This window comes from Podarcis muralis, chromosome 9, assembly GCF_964188315.1.
Source record: "Podarcis muralis chromosome 9, rPodMur119.hap1.1, whole genome shotgun sequence".
NCBI lineage: Eukaryota > Metazoa > Chordata > Lepidosauria > Squamata > Lacertidae > Podarcis > Podarcis muralis.
In genome coordinates, this window is record NC_135663.1 from 13,465,017 (window position 1) to 13,488,915 (window position 23,899).

Sequence of the window (23,899 nt, forward strand, 5' to 3'; positions counted from 1 at the left end):
GGGAACTGTGGGCCATCCAGAAGTTGCTGGACTCTGACATCCCAGAGCCAGCATGCCCAATGGCCATTGATGATGGGAACAACGTGGGGCAGATCACAGGTCCCCCACATCCCTCCATTGTCGCTGCTCAGCCTCAACTAGGCCTGTCTGATTTCCTCCTCCTTCCTACAAATCCTTTAAAATCTTTTAAAATGTCACAGCAGCAGCAGCAGCAGCAGCAGCGCTTTGGGATGAAGCCGGGGGGGGGGGGCACCTCCCACACTGCAATCTATTGAGACATTCTGGAATTTTGTTTCTTACAGCCAGTAGTTATTTTGCTTTTTGTGTGTTTCGCGGGCAAAAAAAATGAAGCGACGGTACTCCTATATTGATAAGAGTGCGGTGGGTAGCAGCACAAAATGGCTGCCACAGGCATTTTTTTAAAAAGGGGAGATGACTTACTCCAAACCTACGAGATAATTAGCTGTCAACTTTTCCCTTTTCTTGCGAGGAATCCTATTTGGAATAAGGGAATTTCCCTTAAAAAAAGGAAAACGTTGACAGCTATGACGAGATTGCCTTATCTCACACATGCCCACTCAAAATTACTTCGATGGGGGGGGGGATTGACACACATACGTAACAATCGTCCCGCATTTGTTAGAACTTAAGTTGTTTTCCCAGTAGTGATGTATGGAAGTGAGAGCTGGACCATAAAGAAGGCTGATCGCCGAAGAATTGATGCTTTTAAATTATGGTGCTGGAGGAGACTCTTGAGAGTCCCATGGACTGCAAGAAGATCAAACCTCTCCATTCTGAAGGAAATCAGCCCTGAGTACTCACTGGAAGGACAGATCGTGAAGCTGAGGCTCCACGATCTGTCCTTCATGAGAAGAGAAGACTCCCTGGAAAAGACCCTGATGTTGGGGAAGATGGAGGGCACAAGGAGAAGGGGACGACAGAGGACGAGATGGTTGGACAGTGTTTTCAAAGCTACCAGCATGAGTTTGACCAAACTGCAGGAGGCAGTGGAAGACAGGAGTGCCTGGCGTGCTCTGGTCCATGGGGTCACGAAGAGTCGGACACGACTAAACGACTAAACAACAACAACAACCAAGTCGTTTAGTGTCACAGCAGCTGCACTTTGGAACTCCCCGCTTATTGAAATCAAGTTCATACTCTTCACGGCGCCTGTTAAAAACATTCCTACCCAGACATTTAGAAAGCGGAGGACATTTTAACCTGCTTCAGTATTTTAACTTTTGCACGTTATAAAGCAGGGCTGTGCATTTCCCTCCATCTTCACCACTTTGAGGGGTTTATGGCACTCTTCAACACAAGTTTAGCGTTGCAATGCACGAAGTCCCTACAGACCCCCTGGGATAGCGGCGGCTGCGCAGTCACCGGGGGAAAGCCACCTACACCGGGGGGGGGGGTAGACCTATGGGGTAGACCATCATGCAACCTCAACCTTCGTTGTGGGGCGAGCTCACATGCAAGGCTTTGGCCCTGCCGCCTACTCGACTGGAGCCTCGAAGGCGCCTCTCTCTCTCCTTCGCTCTCTGCCATGCGCTCTGTGCATTCAGGCTGGGGTGGGGCATGCAAAAGGCTAAAAATGGCGCACCACCAGTTCTTTTTTCTGGCCTATGCGGGGGCCAAGTTCAGTTAATGGCTTGGGCCCCCTCAGGCCCGTCTCCCTGAGCACTGAGGCAGGGAGACAGGTGCGCATGAGTGTGTGGCGAAAGAGGCAAAACTGAGAAGGGCATTTCAGCTCCCAAAACAGTAGGCCACAGAGATGCCTGCAAAATGGCAAGGCATGCATGCGCGCGCGCAATTTCAGTCGAGGAAGCTTTGACTTAGAGCTTCCTACGGGCCCAGAATGCAGCTTTCAGACTACGGTTCTGGCCATGTTAGTGGCTGCTGAAAAGCATCTCTCCTGCGGCCTAGTCCCACGTTGCCTTGGCAACCAGTCTAGTCACAAGAAATCGCCACAGGTCTCACAAGCAGCCAGGTTACTCACTGGGGCAAGGTGGTTTTTGAGTATATTACACCGACACTGGCCCAACTGCACTGGCCGCCCGTTAGTTTCCAGGCCCAGTTCAAAGTGCTGGTTTTGACCTATAAGGCCTTAAAATGGCTCAGGACGGCAATACGTCAAAGACTACCTCTCCCCATATACACCAACCCAGACCCTGAGATCATTATTTGAGGCCCTTCTTTGTGTGCCTCATCCTCAAGAGATCCGGAGGGTAGGGCCTTTTCTGTGGTGGCTCCTTGCTTGTGGAATGCTCTCTCTAGGGAAGCTCACCTGGTACCTTCATTACATATCTTCAGATGCCAGTCAAAAAATATTCCTGTTTTTCCAGGCCTTTGGCTAATTCAACAACCTATGGCCTTTTAAATGTGCCTGCAGGAGTTATTGGTTTGTTTTGCTATCATTTTATTTTGTATTTTGTATCATTTTGTATCATTTTATTATGTATTTTGTGTTTTCATTTTGTATTTCTATGTTGTGTTTGGATGAAGGGCAGTATACCAATTTAATAAACGAAATAACAAATTTAATGAATAAATAAAGTAGTCAAGCTGTGTCTGGACTACATTTCTTTAGACTACAGGGAAGGGAGGGAGGGACACAACTGACTCCTTATCCACAAAAACAATTCCCTGTACACAGAAATTTAGTATGTCAGGGAGAAGGCTAGACTAAAACCCCAGTCCCTGAAATCTAGCTTCTGTGTGCAGGGATTTTTGCTGCTGTCTTTTAATGGAGGTGTTAACCCCAACCAGCAGTCCGAAGTGGCACAGAATTTTAATTTCTGTGCAATTTTACACAAATATTACTTGCCAATCAAAACTAAATTATATTAATTTAACCAAAATACCTATTGAATTCCCAAGTCATATGTTACAATTTTTTAAAGCATTTTTGGAACCTGAAAAATTCAAGACGCCCTACTCCAACATTAATTTGTTTTCATTCTCCATCTTTTAGCCAATAATGAGGCGAATATTTCTCACAGATGAAAACGGTCACTGTTGTGCACTTCTAACCCACCTATGAATTGGAGCTAGGTCTATGTTTCAGCAGCAAAAAGCTGGGAAATCTAATTGAGGTGGAGGACACTGGTGGATAAACCCATAATAGAACAAAAATTCTGTGTGTTTTTACTTGGAAGTAAATCCAACTTCTTCCAGACTTTTATTATGGGTGTATTCTGCAAATAAATGCTATTGACACAATATTAGTGCATTGGTGGTAGATTCATGGGTGCCAACTTTCTGTGTACATGGGTGCCCATGTACACAGAAAATTCCCCATGAAAGGGCTGGGGCCTGGGCACCCACAAATTTTGGTGCCAGGGCCATGCACACTGCATGGCACCTGTGGCCCCAGGCACCCACGGTCGAGGGCCCAAGCTGGCACTCCTAAGTGGATTCATTCTGCTTTAGTTTGTTCTGCTATGCTTTCCCAATACTGCCACACTATTATTGTGGCACAAGATGTTCAATGATTTGAGAGGACGTTATATGATAGGAAGCAGTGGGACAGCCCCAAATTTCTGGAGGTGCAAACAGTGTTGAGAGCGTGACCACCCTAGTATTATCATGAGCAAAAAATCATCATGATTGTACACACACAAAAAGATATATTGAGGGGCAAAAGGGACCTACTTTCCATGGAAACATACTAGGACTGGTCCAAAACGTGCATGTTTAACTGTACAGCTTGTGCACTTACAACCAATGAGCACCAGAGGGCACAAAATTGCTGCTCAGATTCAACATCAAAGACCTACAAAGCAGTTTTAGTATCAAATCCCAAACCAAGGGCTCATCCACAATTTTGCTTGACCCATATTTTGATTGTATTGTGTACCAATTAATTCCATAGGGTTTGAGAGCTTTCTTTGTTGTTCTGCAGCCATGCCTTGCGAAAATCTGAAAATTCAAAGAGAGATGATGTTTAACTAAGCTCCAACTCAGCAGGTAAAGGTTGGATTGTCTCAAGGCACAGCTGTGGAACAATGAAAAAGGGCTGTCACCCATCATTTTGAACCTGTCACCCATTTTTTTGAGCATTTGGGCTTGTTTGCAAACCAGAGAAACTGCCAGGGGGACACACATATGGCAACATATGACTACAATAGAATGCTTCTCTTAAATCAAATTTCAGTGGACAGCAGCCCATGGATGCCAAGGAAAATCTCTGCAAGATGTAACATTGGTGGCCCTACCCTTGTTTTCTCCTGCCCCCGAGGCTAGGACCTGAACCCATGGCTTCAAGTCATGAGAAAGGAGATTCCGACTAAACCTCAGGAAGAACTTTTTGACAGAAAGAGCAATTCAGTAGTGGAGTTTCTCCTTCTTTGGGGTTATTAAGCAGAGGTTGGATGGCTATCTGTCATGGATGCCTTAGTTGAGATTTCTGCATTGCAGGGGGTTGGACTACGTTTCTGAGCACAATTCAAAGTGTTGGTGTTGACCTTTAAAGCCCTAAACGGCCTCGGCCCAGTATACCTGAAGGAGCGTCTCCATCCACATTGTTCGGCCCGGACGCTGAGGTCCAGCACCGAGGGCCTTCTGGTGGTTCCCTCATTGTGAGAAGCAAAGCTACATGGAACCAGGCAGAGGGCCTTCTCGGTAGTGGCGCCTACCCTGTGGAACGCCCTCCCACCAGATGTCAAAGAGATAAACAACTACCTGACATTTAGAAGACATCTGAAGGCAGCCTTGTTCAGGGAAGTTTTTAATGTGTGACATTTTAATGTATTTTTAATCTTTGTTGGAAGCTGCCCAGAGTGGCTGGGGTACAAATAATAAATTTATTATTATTATTATTATTACTACTATTATTATTATTATTAGACTAGATAACCCTTGGGTCCCTTCCAGCTCTAGAGTTCTGTAATTCTATGATTTGATTGCACATAGAAAGCAGCGCTATAACACATTAGCACAAGTGAAGAGGCTGGCTTGCCTACGACAGGAGGACATGGCGATCCCCTACCGTGTCCCCTCAGAACCCATTTTGAAAATGGTTGCTTATTTTCACACACAGCATGGTTATGCTGCAGCCCCGCTACTTAGCAGCAACCAGGCGAGCAGCCAGCGAGGAGCACTATAGGCAAGGCACACCCACTGCTGCAGAGAAACAAGGCCGTGCAAAGCGTGGCAGGTTTGCGACGGAAAGACATCCTTCAGCTCCACCAGACCTGCTCGCCTATGTCTCATGTCAGATCAGCTGTCAAGAGAATCAGGCCAAGGCAACAGCCAGCTATTACGCCGGGATTACTACGGATTAGCGTCGATGGAGGAGCTCACTTGGCAGCTCCGAGCCACAGATCAAGCTTTCAGCCTAATTGTAAATATTCCAAAATATTCCATTTGACAAACGAGCCCACGCGGGTAGTATTAACTGCTGATGTGCTCCGAAGCAACAGCAGTCGTGCAGAGGGCTGGGCAATTTGCAGGCCATGGGCTGGATGAATGTGTGCCACAATGACGCATTTGGGGTATGTCCAGGCTCTGGCTGCTTTGCTCTTGAAAGTGAGGAGCAGATCCTAGAACGGGTTTATTCTGCTCTGATGAAACTCTGGAGCAGGTTGCAGAAGGCAGAAAAGGTTTCCAAATCCTCTTGAAGAGGTCAGGTGTGGGCATATGTCTAGACTGCACTAAGTTCTTCACAGGGGTAGCTGGTGCCCATTGAGTATGGTAGGGCAGATGGCAGGGAGCCCACGAGTAGATGGCGCCAGAGATAATAACAGGCAAAGCAAGCTAATTCTGGTTTTGTCCCCATCCTCCTCCCTCTTCTGCAAGGGCAAACGGAATCCAAGGGGGAAACAGATGCTGTGCCGTGCCACACCCTGAACCTGTTTTAAGTAGAAAGGAAAGCAGATGAAGGGGGCAGGCTGAGAGCAAAGTAAGGTTGGTGGGGCAGTGCCCCATTTCTCCTAACGGGCCGACTGCAGTGGGTATACTTGCACTGCAGAGGGATTTTTTTAATATACCCCGCCCACTCTGGACGGCTTCCAACAGAATATTAAAATACAATAACCTATTAAACATTAAAAGCTTCCCTAAACAGGGCTGCCTTCAGCTGTCTTCTAAAAGTCTGATAGTTGTTGTTCTCTTTGACATCTGGTGGGAGGGCGTTCCACAGGGCAGGTGCCACTACCGAGAAGGCCCTCTGCCTGGTTCCCTGTATCTTGGCTTCTCGCAGCGAGGGAACTGCCAGAAGGCCCTCAGCTCTGGACCTCAGTGTCTGGGCAGAATAATGGGGGTAGAGACGCTCCTTCAGGTATACTGGACTGAGGCTGGATTAGATGCCCCTCAGGGTCCTTTCCAACTCCACAATTCTGTGATTCTGTGCGATTCTGTGCCTTGAAACCCTTTTCTGAACTATACTAGATTGGGACAGACTGGACTTATCCAGAGATTACTCTACCCAGCCAAGAACCTGGCTTCCAGACTCAATTCAAGCTGGGCTGGATTTCACCTCCATCCCCTGCCCTCTGCGTCCTAAGGGCTACCGGTGCATACTAGGCAGAAATGGAAAGTACACTTCCAAATTAGGAAAAGGCACGTCTATCGGTCCTATGTCTCTCAGCTGCTCCTAGGCGTGAACCCAATGAGGCGGTTGACACAAGAGAGAGGTCCCACTCCGCCGACCTCAGCTTCTGTATCTTTTCCTCCCAAACTGCACGCAAGCAGGCAAACATTCCCTGTGCATGTAACCAATTTCTGCTTCTCCCTCTCGCCTGGTCCTGGGAGGCAGTGGAGCAAGAGAGCTGGGGGAAGCCCTTGACTCTGCGCCAACCTGACCTCTCCTCCTGCACCTCTAATTCACTCTCCGACAGCTTCTCCTGCCTCTAACTCTCGTCTCCTGGCTGTAACAGCCCCCCCCCCCCAGATCACTGATCCCTAAGTCAGTCTCCAACCCCCCTTCTTCCCGGTGCCCACTCTTCTGTCTCGCTCAGTGTCCAAGCCAATACCTGACAAGGAGTCTTGCATGACCAAAGCCAGCCTCTTGACCACGTAACCATGGCAATAGACTACTCTTTTGCAGCCTGCAATTTAAAGGACCTGGGGGCTGTGGCTGGATGCTCTTTTTTGATCAGGCAAAATGCAGAAGTTCAAAGAAGTGCAGCGCTCACGCAACCTCATGGCCTCTCTAACCTTTCCTTTGAAGAATTTATCCATTATCGTATAAAGCTTTGAAAGGGAAGTGCTGGCTCAAATTTGCCTGGAAATTTCAATTTCTCATCTACAAGCCCGAATCCCTGATGTATCTGTTATTCATTGGTGTAGGGAAATGCATTCTGCGCCTGCTCAGGAGCACTTTTACTTCTTCTTTCATACGTTCTAGGAAAGAGCCCTGGCCTGAAAGCAGATTAAATGGTGGTGCGACAGAAATTTTCCTCAATAAGTAAGTGTTTGGCCAATACTTTGGCCACCTCATGAGAAGAGAAGACTCCCTGGAAAAGACCCTGATGTTGGGAAAGATGGAGGGCACAAGGAGAAGGGGACGACAGAGGACGAGATGGACAGTGTTCTCGAAGCTACTAACATGAGTTTGACCAAACTGCGGGAGGCAGTGGAAGACAGAAGTGCCTGGCGTGCTCTGGTCCATGGGGTCACAAAGAGTCGGACATGAGTAAACGACTAAACAACAACAAGTAAGTGTTTTGATGTTAGATTCTGCTGGGAAGTGATATTTCACTGCCTCTGCACTTGAAGGGATGGTCTAACCACCTGAATAGCGGTGCTTTGCACATCTACAAACTGACGGTTCAAGATTGGGGTGTCTGGTTCCACCAGGTAAGTTTGGAGATGCTTAGAGTCAAAGAGTGGTTCAACTCCCTGTTAATCACCCATTGTCAGAAGTCCAGATTCCCAGCTTGATAACACAGTAAGCGTAGGTAATTAAAAAGGAGGATTTATTGCAAAAACAAAAAGGATAGCTCCAGACGGCTCTGACAAAGCCTCCAGCATCATTACTCAAGATGACCCTTCTGAAGACTTCTTCCGGCCATGACAGAGGATATTGATCTTACAGCTCTTATGGCTCTTGTTTTGCTTCCTATCCAGCAGCCCTCCCATTTGCTGACTCTTTGGACTTAGTGGATCAGGTCCAACCTCTTCCTGGTCTGAGAGGATGTCTATTGGTGCCTATTTGTGCTTCCTGCAAGCTTTGGCTGTGTTCTAGCCTGCTCTCAGCTACTGCCTTATCAGCCAGCCAGCCCATCAAGGTCAGGAAGAGCCCAAATCTGCAGCTGCTGTCTCTCCCCTGCCTGACTAACATCTAAGCCTCTCTGTTCCCGGCTGCTTTCTGCAGTTGGCTGCAAACCTTTGCTTGGAGCTGGCTCATTCCTGACACCCATTTACACGGAGACAATTGCTTTGTAAGGGAGCCTTATTTTATTTTATTTTATTGCACTGTTACTTGGGCTGGATCTCTAGACACGTCAAAGAAGCGTTTCAGTGAAACATGTTGTAAACTTTGTATGAGAAATTGGGTTGGCAAAAATGGAACTCCACAGCGCCATCTGGTGCCACAGTGCTATAATGCATATACAATGCAGGTAAAGCGCTTTTTCGTTGCCAACATAGCTGAGTCCTTGGAGGACTAACATGGCACAGAATCCCATTCCTGCGTGGACATCACCAAGAATAGCAATGTAGAAGACGCAAGCTACAGGGTCACTGGCATCTGAGCACCACTTACTCAGATCAATGGCAATGATAAACCACTGGTGGTCAATAATTATTATTATTATAATTTATTATTTATACCCTGCCCATCTGACTGCAAAAGGCAGGAAGGGTTTTGATCTTGACACATTTTCATATCCATCCAACTGAAGCCTCTGATATGAATGGATAATCTAGTCTAGAGGTTGGTGCCATGACACTTATTTCTGCCCCCCAACCAGCCCCAAAAAGGTAGGTGGAAGATGCTGCTGATGTCAACTCTGTTCATGGCTATGGCCAGGAGGTCTTCATCTCTCCATTAAAAGAGCCCAAATGCTCTGCTGATAAAAAAAAACCCCACGTTTTGAATTCTGCAAATCTGGCGGAGCATCAACTTGACGGCATTAGCATCAATGCTTTATTCCAACTATAAAATATGCCTATTTCAGAATCTATTGCAGTGTGGTACAGCTTAAAAAGGGGGGGACGCGGGTGGTGCTGTGGGTTAAATCACTGAGCCTAGGACTTGCCACTCAGAAGGTCGGCGGTTCGAACCCCCGCGACGGGGTGAGCTCCTGTTGCTCGGTCCCTGCTCCTGTCAACCTAGCAGTTTGAAAGCACGTCAAAGTGCAAGTAGATAAATAGGTACCACTCCAGTGGGAAGGTAAACGGCGTTTCTGTGTGCTGCTTTGGTTCGCCAGAAGCAGATTAGTCATGCTGGCCACATGACCCGGAAGCTGTACGCCGGCTCCCTTGGCCAATAAAGCGAGATGAGCACCGCAACCCCAAAGCCATCCACGACTGGACCTAACGGTCAGGGGTCCCTTTACATTTACCTTTAAAGCTTTAAAAAAAACATACAAAGTACAATGAAAGTAAAAGCCCTTTGAGCCCAGCTCATTTAAACAAGCCCAATTGAAAGCAGTGGGACTAAAAAGAGAGTCACAACAAGCATGTTGCATAGGTTTAAACGTGTCTTGTTCAGGGTTAACTTTAGTTGGATTGGTGCCTATAGACTCAGCCTGCAGATAGCAGTGCAGGACAGTAAACATTAGCAACTCAAAACCGAAGCTCCACTCCATCAATCACATACATCAGGGGAAGGGGACCTTCAACCCTCTGCCTATTTTATTTATTTATCTATGAAAGCTTTCAAACCACTTAATATATAGATATATATTTACTGGATCACATAAAAACAATAAAAAATACAACACCCCATAAGGAACCTGTATTTGGAGGATAAGAGTGGGAAGAAAGTAATGTTGGTTTGGGGGGTAGTTATTTCGCTTTATTTTGAAATAGCAATAATTTTTTAAAACTATTTTTTAATTTTTTTATTAAAAAATTAAAAACTATTATTATTTTTAAAAAGAGAAAAGCAGCGACATTCAGAAACTCTGTTACTTCTGTTGCTCATTGCTCAAATTCCGCTCGCGAGTTCATCATGCTATAATATTTCTTTAAGTAACACGAAAAAGACATCCATTCTTCCATAAAACACTCATCATTAGATGCTCTTAAGGTCACTAGCTTCGTCCAAAAGCTCTGCCTGCTTCACAAACTAGACTGCTTCTAGTTATGACAACTTTGGGCTCTAATCCTGCCCAGTTTGGTTCCGGACCCTGAGAGATTAACCCTGAGAAAATGGAGCCCTCAAAAGGAAAGAAGGTTCCCTGTGATATATCAATGGATAAGTCTTGTGTCTGCAATTGGACTGCAGCCATTCACACACAAGGTTGGAGAACCTGTAGTCTTTCAAACATTGTTGGACACCAACTCCCATAATCCTTTGCCAGCGTGGATGATTGACAGGGAGGGTGGGAGTTGTAGTCCCAAAGCCTGGAGGGCAACAGGTTCTCCACCCTTTCATCAACAAGTTCCAGGAAGTTCAACATTTAAGAACTAAACTTACCTTGAAGCATCCAAGTACTGAAGCATATATGGTGTTCGACGGAGGGTCACGCTTTAGTCCCCACCTGCTTGACAGAGGACAACATATATTGGATATAATACCTTAGCATCATCAGCATCATCACATTTGCTTTACAACCATTTAAAATTCAGTATTTAAAACAGTTTAAACAAACTGCCGTCGCAGGAATCGTGTGGGTCCTGAAAACACACGTCTCAGGTGTCGAAAGACCAGGCTAAAGAAGTGTGTCTTCAGCGTTTGCTGAAAATTGTATACTGAAGATGTCAGGTGCACTCCTGTGGGAATTACATAGCTTAGGGTCTCTGTGCCAAAAGATGGCAGATCCAGAAGCATCAGTGTGTAGACCAGGGGTCGGCAACCTAAGGCCCATGGGCCACAAGCAGCCCACGTGGGTCATTTAACCGGCCCCTGAGCCAATCCCAAACTGAGCCACCCGCTTGGTGAGTCCCCACACGCTGCGCTAAAGCGGCACAGCGCAGTGTGGGGACTCACTTCCGCCGCGCCGGAAATCACATCTGCGCAGATGCAGACACCGGAAATCGCAGGCGTGTGTGCTCGCGCTCGCTCCGGCCCATGGAGGGATCTCCGCTGGTGTGAATCAGCCCAGGCGAGGTAAACCTTGCCGACCCCTGGTGTAGACAATGCTGATGCATTGATTATCGTCTTCCAAAGCAACTAATCTATTCTGAACTTTAAAATGGTAAGCGTAATGCTGGTGGTAGGGACACGGGTGGCACTGTGAGTTAAACCACTGAGCCTAGGACTTGCCGATCAGAAGGTCGGCGGTTCGAATCACCGCGATGCGGTGAGCTCCCGTTGCTCGGTCCCTGCTCCTGCCAACCTAGCAGTTCAAAAGCACGTCAAAGTGCAAGTAGATAAATAGGTACCGCTCCAGCAGGAAGGTAAACAGCGTTTCCGTGCACTGCTCTGGTTCGCCAGAAGCGGCTTAGTCATGCTGGCCACATGACCTGGAAGCTGTACACTGGCTCCCTCAGCCAATAAAGCGAGATGAGTGCCGCAACCCCAGAGTCGTCCGCAACTGGACCTAATGGTCAGGGGTCCCTTTACCTTTTAATGCTGGAGGTCAACAGAAGAGGTTCAAAGACTCTCTCAAGGCAAATCTTAAAAAATGTAGTATAAACACTGACAACTGGGAAACACTGGCCTGCGAGCGCTCCAGTCGGAGAACAGCCTTTATCAAAGGTGTCATGGGCTTTGAAGACACTCAAACTCAGGACGAAAGGGAGAAACGCGCTAAGAGGAAGGCACGCTTGGCAAACCCTCACCATGATCAACTCCTGCCCGGAAACCTATGTCCCCACTGTGGAAGGACGTGTGGATCTAGAATTGGCCTCCAAAGTCACTTACGGACTCACTGATAAAACCTTGTTTATGGAAGACAATCTTACTCAGCTACGAGTGATCGCCAAAGAGGAAGACCAGTGATCTGACTCAGCAAAAAGCAACTTCCGATATTCCTATGGAGGTAGTTCTGGACTTGGCTGGGACCCTGGAAATCTGCTACCAGTAGGCAAATGGTCTTCTCATAAGGTTCAGTTCCTCATAGTGCCTTGCTGTTGCCCGTGATCAGCAAAGCAAGTTATGCTGAATTTGCAGGGAAAGGGCCATAGCTCAGTGGCAAAACATCTGTTTCGCATGCCGAAGGTCCTTTGTTAAATCCCTGGCATCTCCAGATAGAGCTGGGGGTTGTCCTCTGCCCAAAACCCTGGAGAGCCACTGCAAGTCAGACAAAGCTGAGCTACATGGGGAAATGGCCTGACACAGTATAAAGCTGCTGTCTATGCCAGGCACAGATGTTTGCCAATTCCCCCCCTCCCAAAAAATGTGGCACCAAGAAGCAGGTCCGGTATTCCCAATGTGGCCAAACTCTGTACAGTGGTACCTCGGGTTACATACGCTTCAGGTTACATAAGTTTCAGGTTACAGACTCCACTAACCCAGAAATAGTGCTTCAGGTTAAGAACTTTGCTTCAGGATGAGAACAGAAATCGTGCTCCAGCAGCGCAGCAGCAGCAGGAGGCCCCATTAGCTAAAGTGGTGCTTTAGGTTAAGAACAGTTTCAGGTTAAGAACGGACCTCTGGAACGAATTAAGTACTTAACCCGAGGTACCACTGTATCTTTAGATATGGAAACATCTTCCCAGGGGAACACAGCAATGGGAAAATTCTAGCCCCATGGCACCAACTGCAACATCCAGGACTTCCATGTGTGAATCGGATGTCATTTATATATATATATATAAAACACCAGAGATGCAAATTTCATCTCAGCCCACACATCACATTTTTTTAATGGCGTTCACACATTCTGTTGCTAGTCTCCAACTGTACAAAGATTGACTATATACAGGCATGAATCAGTCCCTGGAGACTGGAAGCCGCATGTATGAACATACTCCCGTTGAATAATCATTGTGTTTGAGGGGTTAATTAAAGTTTCCTGTGGGCTGTTGTGTCTGCGAGGTCTCGTTCACACATGGCAAGTCGACACTGGATATCGCAGCCATAAGCCGATTAACTTGCATGTGTGAAGCCTCCGTAAAAGCTGTTCCGTCCGTGACCTTGAGGGACAAGGAAGCTTTTTCAGATTGTTTCAGAATACTACCCAGCCTGATCCATTTGGAAAGGATGGGATATACTAAAACGGCAACTGATTCATAGGGTTCCATTTGGGGAGCTAAGCTATTTCTTTAATAACAAGCATTTCCAAACCTACCATTTATAAGCAGGTGATGAAGTCCTAAATATATATAACTGGCTGGAGGGCAATTTTGGGGGGAATGGCCTCGATGTGGAGTGGGGCTAGGGTTGGGATGGGATACCTGTGGCCATTTAGATGGTGTTGGATTCTAGCTCCCATCGTACCTAACCATTGATCCTGCTGGCTGGGGCATACAGGAGTTTGGGAGTTGGAGCTGGACAATATTTGGAGGGCCACAGGTTCATGAAACCCTAGGCTAGGGTGTTCAGCTGCATAACATTATCATCACCACCACCAACAACAACATACCTCTTTATATCTTTAAGGGCAAATAATCTCGAAGCAGTTTACACCACATATTAAAACATCAAATTAAACAACCCAGAACAAAAACATGAGTGAAGAAAGTCAAATTGCATTCTAATGCATAAAGTATGCATTCAAAGTAACATAACTGAACAGGAAACTGTTATCTTACAGATTTCAAAAGAAAACATTGCAACGGAGGATAAGAGGGCAGCCAACACGTGGCACAACGTTTATTCCACGTGTTCCTATTGAAAAGAAAAATAGTCCTATTCAGGTAAGAAATAGGTGTGGAAAGGGGGGGGGGATTCTTGCCTGCGTCAAAAGTCTCGCAATTCGTTCATGACATAAGTGGACTCTTAGCCACATGGCAAAAGGAAAGAATTGCTTCCTCCACTTTAAAAGCTTTCGGCACAACACCCACCCTGTTCCCATATCCTATTGTAAGGAGGCTCAAGTATATGTTAACTACAGTAATCACATTTTCTCCCAATTTCTCCTGCGCCCACTCCTTCTCTGTTGTCTCCCTTCTGCTGCTTTTCTACATTGTAAGCCCCCTGGGGCGAGGACCAGCTCTCCTATTCTTAAAGTGCCAATATACCGTATTTTTCCGTGTATAAGACGCCCCCATGTATAAGAAGCCCCCTATTTTGGGGGACTCCAAATTAAGAAAACACTCCTCAGCACTACCCCTATATAAGACGAGGCCCAATTTTAAACCTAATTTTTTGGTTTAAAAAAACCTAGTCTCATACACAGAAAAATACGGTATACAGTACATGGGGTACATGGGCTGCTCGGGAGGGATAGTACCTTTGATGGGGGCACACCATGCTCCTTCTAAGGGAGTTGGCCCACCTTTGGTGCCTACCCTGCCCTCAGTTCTCGCCCCAGGAAACAGCTTCAGCTAGCCAGGTTAAACCAGGTGAGGGTAGCTGATGGGTCTCAAAGCCTCGGTGAGTTAGGGACTTTCCCTGCATGCAAAGACAGGCACCGACAGATTGAGTGGATGAGACCAATAGTGGGTCCAATGGTCAAGAAAGCTGTTTCTGAACATGCTGTAGAGCAGCAGTTCTCAACCTGTGGGTCCCCAGATGTTGTTGGACTACAACTCCCATCATCCCCGAGCTCTGGCCTTGCTAGCTAGGGGTGATGGGAGTTGTAGTTCAACAACATCTGGGGACCCACAGGTTGAGAAAGGCTGCTGTAGAGACAAGTGAGGGGCAGATGGGGCTCATCAACCTAGAAAAGTAGCCCACGTAGAAGAAGGAAAACTCTGGTCCTAAACCTCTGCTTCCTTGCAGGACATCTCTGGAAGAAGAAAAAGCTAAAGGCGTAAACCCTACACAAATCTGGAGGGGAGTTGCTAAGACAGCTGGATGGCGTCTTGTACGCCTCCTTCTGGCAACTCCTGCAGCCAAGCTGGTGCCAAACACGTTGCTCTGCGTTCCTTTGGACCGCATGGGTGAAGCCGAGAGGAGGGTTTTGTCATCTGGGCAGCCCAGGACCTCCATACACACTGCCCAGGCTTGCACTCCAGGGAGGTCACTTTGCTGCTAATGCAACAAAAACAACACAGGAGGTGGTGGCAGTCACAAGTTACCGGTTTCTGCAGCCACAGCAGCCGCTGTGAACTCTCCAGTGGTTTGACTCCGTGGTCTCTCGAGAAAGACAGATGCCAAGAACAAATATCAATATAGTTCCCAACATTCCATTACACAGATTAACCAGCAGGCAGAGTGTTCCAAGAGAACTGAGAATTTCCTCTGGTTGTTTCAGTTCTGTTGGGGTGGTGTCAAATCTGGGTCCCCTAAAAAATGTGCGAACCTGTCAGCCTCTGGAGTCAGCTCTAACCTTTGCAGATAGTAAGGCACAGGGAAGGGCTCAGCAGTACGGCATCTGCTTTGCATGCAGGATCAATCCCCAGCATATCCTGCTATGGCTGGGAAACAGTAAAGGTAAAGGTAAAGGTACCCCTGCCCGTACGGGCCAGTCTTGCCAGACTCTAGGGTTGTGCGCTCATCTCACTCTATAGGCTGGGAGCCAGCGCTGTCCGCAGACACTTCCGGGTCACGTGGCCAGCGTGACAAGCTGCATCTGGCGAGCCAGCGCAGCACACGGAACGCCGTTTACCTTCCCGCTGGTAAGCGGTCCCTATTTATCTACTTGCACCCGAAGGTGCTTTCGAACTGCTAGGTTGGCAGGCGCTGGGACCGAATGACGGGAGCGCACCCCGCCGCAGGGATTCGAACCACCGACCTTTCGATCGGCAAGTCCTAGGCGCCGAGGCTTTAACCCACAGCGCCACCCGCGTCCCTCTGGGAAACAGACCCTGGCTGAAACCCTAGAGAGCTGCTACCAGGCTGTGTTGACAGTACTGAGTTAGATGGACCAAGAATCTGTCTTAAAGGTAAAGGGACCCTTGACCATTAGGTCCAGTCGTGGCCGACTCTGGGGTTGTGGCGCTCATCTTGCTTTATTGGCCGAGGGTGCCGGCGTACAGCTTCCGGGTCATGTGGCCAGCATGACTTAGCCACTTCTGGCGAACCAGAGCAGCGCACGGAAACACCGTTTACCTTCCCGCCGGAGCAGTACCTACTTATCTACTTGCACTTTGACGCGCTTTCGAATTGCTAGGTTGGCAGGAGCAGGGACCGAGCAACGGGAGCTCACCCCGTCGCGGGGACTGGAACCGCCGACCTTCTGATCGGCAAGACCTAGGCTCTGTGGTTTAACCCACCCGCATCCCTTAAGAATCTGTCTTAGTACAAGGCAAAATCCTATGTTCCTAAGCTGAGGGGCATGCAGTAAATTTATCTTATGCTTCAGTGGCATCCCCAAAAGTTGCATACCCTAGGCTTTTTGTCTTATGGGACAAATGGCTGCTATTCAATCCCATGTGAAAAAAGACACATGTGTGAACCTGGGGACACCCAAGGGAAGGCAAAAATTGCCATTATATTGAGCCTGACAACACAAGCCCTCCCTCCGCAACACCCAAACCATCAGCTGTCATGGGGAACAGGCACTGCTAGCGGAAACAATAGGGACCACATGGCTTGGTCTGCATCACAGAGGCTGCCTACCCAGCCCCTTACAAAAACACAGCAGAAACACATTATTTATTGTTATTATGGATCCCCTGTCGCGATCACCACCTAGATGCAAAATTTAAAAAACAGGTGCTGCAGACGCTTCTGGTGCTTTGGGAAGTAAAAGGGACACAGACAGCAGACCTAGGCACTATGGGGGCTGATATAAAGGAGCACGTCTGAAAAACAAGGAGAGCATCGCTTAAGAGGCATTCAGCAGCCCAGTTATCAAGCAAAGGGGATGCAAGCAGGTAAAGGGAAATAGTGAATATGGCTGAATGATGCTTTGTAAGCAGCATTGGTGCAGCCTGATAGAAAGATGGAAACTGCTGCACCGGCGGAGCGTGGGTTCTTTTCTCGCTCGCTTTTCTTCTTTTGGACGGGCAATCGCTGGATTCAGCAGGAAGGAGGAAGAATTAAAGGGAGTTTCCAAGAGCAGAACCAGGGAGAGATAAGGCCGCCTCTCAGGTGTGCAGCCAGCGAAGAACAACGACCCTCCCAATGAAAGCAATTAAGCAGAGGGCTCATCAAACGGAGAGGCGCCCTTTCGATGGAGCACGGGGCAGCAATTCAGCAAGGCGGGTGCGGGTCGCGAGTGGCGAGCAGGAAATCCCCGGGACTTTCTCCAGGCAATTGCAATTTGCTACACACACGCGCGCGCACGGTTGCTGCAAAAGCGCGATGGTGATAATCAGGACAATTGATAAGGCTTATCTGGGCGGATTATGGACGTGAAGAAAACGGACAGGGATGGATGGAGATGGAGAGGGGGGGAGGTGGGCTGTGCAGGAACGGGTGGGGGAGGAGATGCAGGGCTTTAAGGCGGGGGGGGGGGCGCCGCAGGGAGGAAGGCACCCAAACCGAGAGAGAGACCCCAGAGACCCTCCTACCGAAAAGCTGGGAAGGAAGAGGAGCGCGGAGGCGTCTCGGCGTCGGTCTGGCCCGGGGGTCCCTGGTGCTGTTACACCTGCGAGAGGAGGCAGGCGGCGGGAGCGCGATCGGCGGCGGCAGGAGGACTGGGCAGGCCGGGAGGAGGGCTTCCCCTCGAGGAAGAGGTGGAGTCTGCGGCTGCCGTCCGCCTCTCGCAGCCGCCGGAGCTTCCCCGGCGCCAGAGACAAAGGGCGAGGGCGCGCCTGGCTGCCTGCGTCTCTCTCGCAGGGGGGATATGAGGAGGGGAGGGGGGAGACACACCCCCAAAAGGGGTGGGGGCGGGCGGCATCCTCTCCATCCTCGGAGGCGGCGGCACCTTCCTGGGTACCACTTGCCAGCCTCACTCCACCCCAGATTTGCGCCCTCATCCACCCACCCACCCGGCCCACTTGTCATCTGGGCACGAGAGGCGCCGGGCCCGCTCGAACCGGGCATTCATTGCCCTTGGGGGGGGGGGGTGGAGAGTGCGCGCTCGCGTGTGATGCCCAAGCGCGCGCGCCTGCCACACTTTCCCGATTGCGCTTTTGCGCTGACCTGCGGGCAGCTCTCCCCTTTGGCGATGACCTGAAAGCAACGAAAAGGCGTAAAGTAGTAAAGGGTTTCCCCAGGGTCATCTAGTCTGACCCCCCCTGTGATGCAGCATGCGGAGCCTTGAGCTTGGGTTACAGGTCATAGAATTATACACTTGGAAAGGAGACCACGAGGAACACCTAACCCAACCGTTTGCAATGCAAGAATCTTTTGCCCAACACAGAGATCGAACCTGCTACCCTGAAATCAATGGGGGTGTGTGTGTGTGATCTCAATGGTGGGTGGGATCTCCCAAGTCATTTTCCTGGGTGCCTGCCCCCTTAAAAATATTTCTGCTTTTTTGCCAAATGTGTAAAGCTGAATGTGCGCAAATTAAATGCACGGAAGTTGCAAGTTACCTGTACAGTATTACACCATATGCCTCATTTGTGCAAAAGTAGCCAGGCCTTTCGGATTGTAGGACAAGGCCTGCCAAGGAAAATAAAGAATCTATTTATGCATGCAACAACAGCGGCAAGAGTCTTGATAGCGCAAGGATGGAAGAATGAGGAAACCCCGACAAAAGAACAGTGGCAAGAGAAATTGATCAACTATGCAGAATTGGCTAAACTAACATATACCTAAACTGTGAGATAAGGACAACTGTGACTTCAAAGAAGAATGGGAATTTTTTACAAATTACTTAAAAAGACAACAGAATGAATTGGACTCCTTAGCAGGTTTTGAATAAACATACACAAATTTATTAATTGTAAACATAGTAGATAGATAATATAAGGATTTATACAATTTTACACTATGCAGAGAATAATATGTGTTGAAAAATCAGAGAGAGGAGTTGAGGGAAGTCGGGGGGGAGGGAGGGCTTGATGGGGAGGTGGGGGGAAGGGGGAAAATAATGAATATGATATGTTTTGATATTATGTTGAAATGGTTGATAATAAAAAAAAATTAAAAGTAGCCAGGCCTTTCAGCACTGCCCATGGACTTATCGGAGAAGAGGGAAGCGTGCCACACTGCTTTGAAAGTCAAAAGCAGATAAGGAAAGTGTTTCTTAAGAAAACAGAAAACAGAAACAGAAAGAGGTTCCATTGGATAACCCAGTTCCTTTTTCTCCCTTTCGCAAATCGCTCTCTCCTCGCATCACTTCTGTTACACTTTCAGCTTTGATAAGAATCATAGGAAGTTCAACACAGGTCACTCTGCTTCTTTTTCTTTCATATTACAAGAACTGACTTGCAGGCTTGGACCAGAGTACCCTGGATCAGCCATGACGGAGATAGCTATCCCCTGTCATTTGTCTCTTGCACACGATAATTGTAATATTGTTATGACTTTGTGGGTGCCTTGACTCCCCTAAATTCCTAGGTCAAGTGTTGGAGTTTAATCAGTGCTTGGAGTATTGAAATAGGCTGCTGGATGCTGGATTGAACAAAGTGCTAAAATTCAGGCCAGACCAGTTTTTCCATTCTCAGGAAATTGCCTGGGAGAAGAACCACTATGGAGAAAAAAGGAAGATGGTGGGAGATTAGAAATGGGTGGAGCCCTGCCTTGAGCTCTGGGTAGTTAGCAGAAGAAAAATGCCAGAGTTTTTGTTAGGAGGAAGTTTCAGGATTTCAGTTGGCTGTGGCGTGATCGAGGAAAAGGAGTGTCAGTTTGTTAAATGCGGCTAGCTGGGGCACAGCACAATGTGGGCTGCCTGTTTCGAATTGGAGGCTTCAGCAATGGGAGAAACAGGACCCACTTGGAGTTAATTCTTTGAAACCCTCTATCACAGGCTCAGGTTGTATATGCGTGTAAATAAACCATATATCATAAAGGCACAGTCTCCACTGTGTCTCATTTCCAAAGGAAACACAAACACTGCTTAGAGATTGGGGTGGTACATAACAATACAGTGGTACCTCAGGTTAAGTACTTAATTCGTTCCGGAGGTCCGTACTTAACCTAAAACTGTTCTTAACCTGAAGACCACTTTAGCTGCTCCTACTGCTGCTGCTCCGCTGGAGCACGATTTCTGTTCTCATCCTGAAGCAAAGTTCTTAACCTGAAGCACTATTTCTGGGTTAGCGGAGTCTGTAACCTGAAGCGTATGTAACCTGAAGCGTATGTAACCCGAGGTACCACTGTATAGTGCTTCTAGGTGTTGAGGGCTCAGTTTTTAGCCATCAGGGCTAATATCCACAGTTCACTATGAAGTCTTCTAGTTCTCATTTATAAAACCATCTAATCTGACCTGTTCCACCACTTTTGGCCACAAATCCCACAAACGGGCGAAGTGTTCAGTGTAGCAGAACCTATATTTTGGAGCTCCCTGCCTATTGAGATCAAGCAGGTGCCTTTACTTTATTCTTTTGGGCACCTGCTAAAATGTTCTTGTTCAGGCAAGCCTAGATGCTTAGAAAGTTGAGGTGATTTTAATCTGCTTTAGTATTTTATCTGTTGTCTGTTTTAAAGTAGGATTGTGATTTTTTTCTTGATTCTGTTGTCTTTCCCCTTTTTTTGTAAACCGCTTTGAGGTTCTTTACAATCCGGGTTGTATAAACTTTATGAAATAAATACCGTATTTTTCGCTCTATAAGACGCACCAGACCACAAGACGCACCTAGTTTTTGGAGGAGGAAAACAAGAAAAAAAATATTCTGAATCCCAGAAGCCAGAACAGCAAGAGGGGCGCAGCGAAAGCAGCAGTCCCTCTTGCTGTTCTGGCTTCTGGGATAGCTGCGCAGCCTGCATTCGCTCCATAAGAAGCACACACATTTCCCCTTATTTTTTAGGAGGGAAAAAGTGAGTCTTATAGAGCAAAAAATACGGTAAATAGAGCTCGGAGTTCAGCCTACCCTAGTTTCCGGGGTTCTTGTGAGGATGTAAAGTGGGGTGTTTTCATGTTCAAGGATGTGAGCAGCTCAGGATGAGAGAGGCCCATAAGTATAACACACAAATAAATCTCCCCATAGTAAGCCAGCAAAAGTAAATATTTAGCAAACATCGCAAGAACTATTTCTTTGGCCTTATTTTGATGGCAGGGTAAATGTAATCTAGTCCTTGAACTTTATCCTTTGGAAACATTCTATTTTAATGGAAAGGAGAAAAGTTCTTGGCTGCAAGCCTTCAGGACGAGATGGGCTGTACACAGATAAACAAATGCAATTCTGAATTTATTTTCCCATCCCAAGCTGCAACTCTATCCTTTATTTCCCTTCTACAGCTTGCCACATGCCACCACTCATGTTATGTTGCTCTGTGGACCTCCTGTATCCCATAATGCATCGGTGCATCTGATGCCCCCAGGGACAGAGCAGTGTGCTTGGACTGACTGAGTTATTTTTGTTGGTAATGGGCTCCTTCAGATTGGTTCCCCCTGAGGCAGTACTGGCAGAATAGCAAAGGTTGGTCACAAACAAGGCGCTTGGGAAGCTATTTAAGAGCATTTCATGCGCTTTTATGCCCCAGGGAACCATTCATAGGACAGGAACCACAAGATTCAGGCTCGGTAGGTCAACTGAATCCATCTGTTGTCTCATTAAATATCTCTCTGAGATGTCTTCTTCTTCCTTTTTAAGCAAGGGGAAAATATAACGGCTTTAAGTTCTATTATCGCCATTTTCAACTGAATTTGCGGAAAGCGAGGGGGCAGGGGGAGTCCGAAGGGGAAGCGTGAAAACATGTTTGTAGCATTTCACATTGACAAGTAGCTGTCAGTCCAAAATATTTCCAATCGCTCCTGAAGAAACCAGAGGCCTTTCTCCTGGGCATGGTCGGCCAATTGGTGCCAAAGAAGGATAGAACTTTCTTTATGTATGCCACAACAGCAGCAAGAATACTCATTGCAAAGTACTGGAAGACACAAGATCTACCCACCCGGGAAGAATGGCAGATGCAAGTAATTGACTATATGGAAATGGCTGAGATGACTGGCAGAATCCGAGACCAGGGAGAAGAGTCGGTGGAAGAAGATTGGAAAAAATTTAAAGTATATTTACAGAAATATTGTAAAATAAATGAATGTTAGAAGGATGCTGGAAAGAAGTTATATGGCTTTAGCAGAAATGTTATAAAGAACTAAGTAAAAATAGATTGTTAATGGGTCAAAGTGTAAAATTTAAGGTTAAATTGCGTTAGATAAATTATGGAACAAAATTTAAGAATGAGGGAAAGGACTTGCTGAAACAACTACCGGTAATTGAATTAGAATACAAAAAAGGGAGGTGTGAGGAAGTCAAGGAAACAAGTAAATGAAAGACAAAGATATTAAAATACTGGATGGGTTTTTTAAAAAATGTTTTTGTTTTTAAATGTTTTTGGTTTTGCTTTTGTATTGTTTTGCTGTATTGTTGTTTTTTATTGTATTTTTTATTTTTGAAGTATTGTAACTTTTTATTGTTTGTTTTTCTTTTTTCTGCAATTGTTAAACTTAATAAATATCATTTAAAAAAACAAAACAAAATATTTCCAATCGCATGCCTTTTTCGCATGGCAGCAAACTGAAGTGAGGACATTTGTTCCTCATCAGACTACTGCAATTTCCACCAGTGACAAAACAACAGCAGAGAAATGTATTGTATCCCACCCTGGCCGCCAGGAAGCTCATGTCAACATTCTGGGTGAGGAATTCACTCCTTGCTATCAAAAGTACACTTGCAAGTTAGGAAAAAGCATGTCCATCCATCCTATATCCATCCAGCCTATGTCCTAGGTATGTACCTGATGAGACCGTTGAAGCAACAGAGAGGCCCCAACCCTGAACTTAACTTATCTGTCTTTCCCACCTGAGCTGCAGGCAAGCAGGCAAAGACTACGCCTGTGTGTAACCTGCCTCTGCTCCTCCGATTTCAGTCCTCTTCTGGTCCTGAGATACAGTACAGCAGGAGAGGTGTGGGCAGGAGGAGGAGGTGTGGAAGCCCTTGATTGTACACCAGCCTGATTCATCTCTCCCTCCTCCTGCACCCGTCCTTCATTCTCCAATCCTGCAGCGTCTCCTGCCTCTGCCTCTCATCTTCCAGCTGTTACAGGCTCTCCTAGACCACTGATCCCTTCTTCCAAGTCAGTCTCCAATCCCACTTCCCCCAGTGCCGTTTTTACCTGGGTGTGCAAGGGGTGCAGGCACCCCAGCACTGAATTCTGGGGGGCGCCAGGCGGGCGCTGCTGAAGCTGCCCATGGCTGGCATCATGAGGTACCGGCGCAAGGGGTGGCTGATTTTGGGGGAGCCTCTGATTTGGCCACCAGGAGGAGGAGGGGGAGGCACCTGTGGCGATCACACAGGGTCCCCGGACGTTTCACCGTCTATTGATCCCTGTGCCACCACTTTATTTCTCGCTGCCACCACCCAGGCCCTACCTGGGACAATATTGAGTCCAGTCAGGGTTAAATTGGAACATAAGCTTCTGTTTATTTATTGCAGTTTAACAAGCGTGTGGTTTCATAAACGGTATCGGTCAATTACATTCATGGGGTGCCTATCCAGACCCATAACTTCCGCTATCTGCTCTCACTCACTAAACCACCTCTCAGATATTGACTTGTCTTCCTAGCTCCTAACTGTTCCTGACTCAGCTTATTTTGCTACACTAACTTCACCTACCCACAGACCCTATCCCAATTCACTCCCACTCCAGCCAACCACCCAACTCCCAACAAACTCCCCCCTTCGCCCCTCCCAGAGCTGGTTTTATAGTCTCTCTGACTCCACCCCCCGGGTTCTGATTGGG

At 47.4% G+C, this 23,899-nt stretch overlaps 1 protein-coding gene across 14 annotated transcripts in view; it reads right to left on the reverse strand.

The window, feature by feature from the left end:
* The window catches only part of TMEM150C (transmembrane protein 150C), a 60,461-nt gene that overhangs the window by 23,837 nt on the left and 12,725 nt on the right, over nt 1-23,899 (reverse strand). For 3 of the 14 annotated variants that reach the window (XM_077933774.1, XM_028743775.2, XM_028743777.2), the window contains exon 2: nt 10,589-10,652. In XM_077933774.1, coding sequence (XP_077789900.1) covers nt 10,589-10,614 — 26 coding nt within the window. In that variant the 5' untranslated portion in view covers nt 10,615-10,652. Of the gene's footprint in view, nt 1-1,450; nt 1,911-1,999; nt 2,020-3,859; nt 3,922-10,588; nt 10,656-17,619; nt 17,860-23,899 lie in introns of those variants that run through there. The other 11 variants (XM_028743767.2, XM_028743769.2, XM_028743770.2 and 8 more) reach the window with 11 other exon arrangements.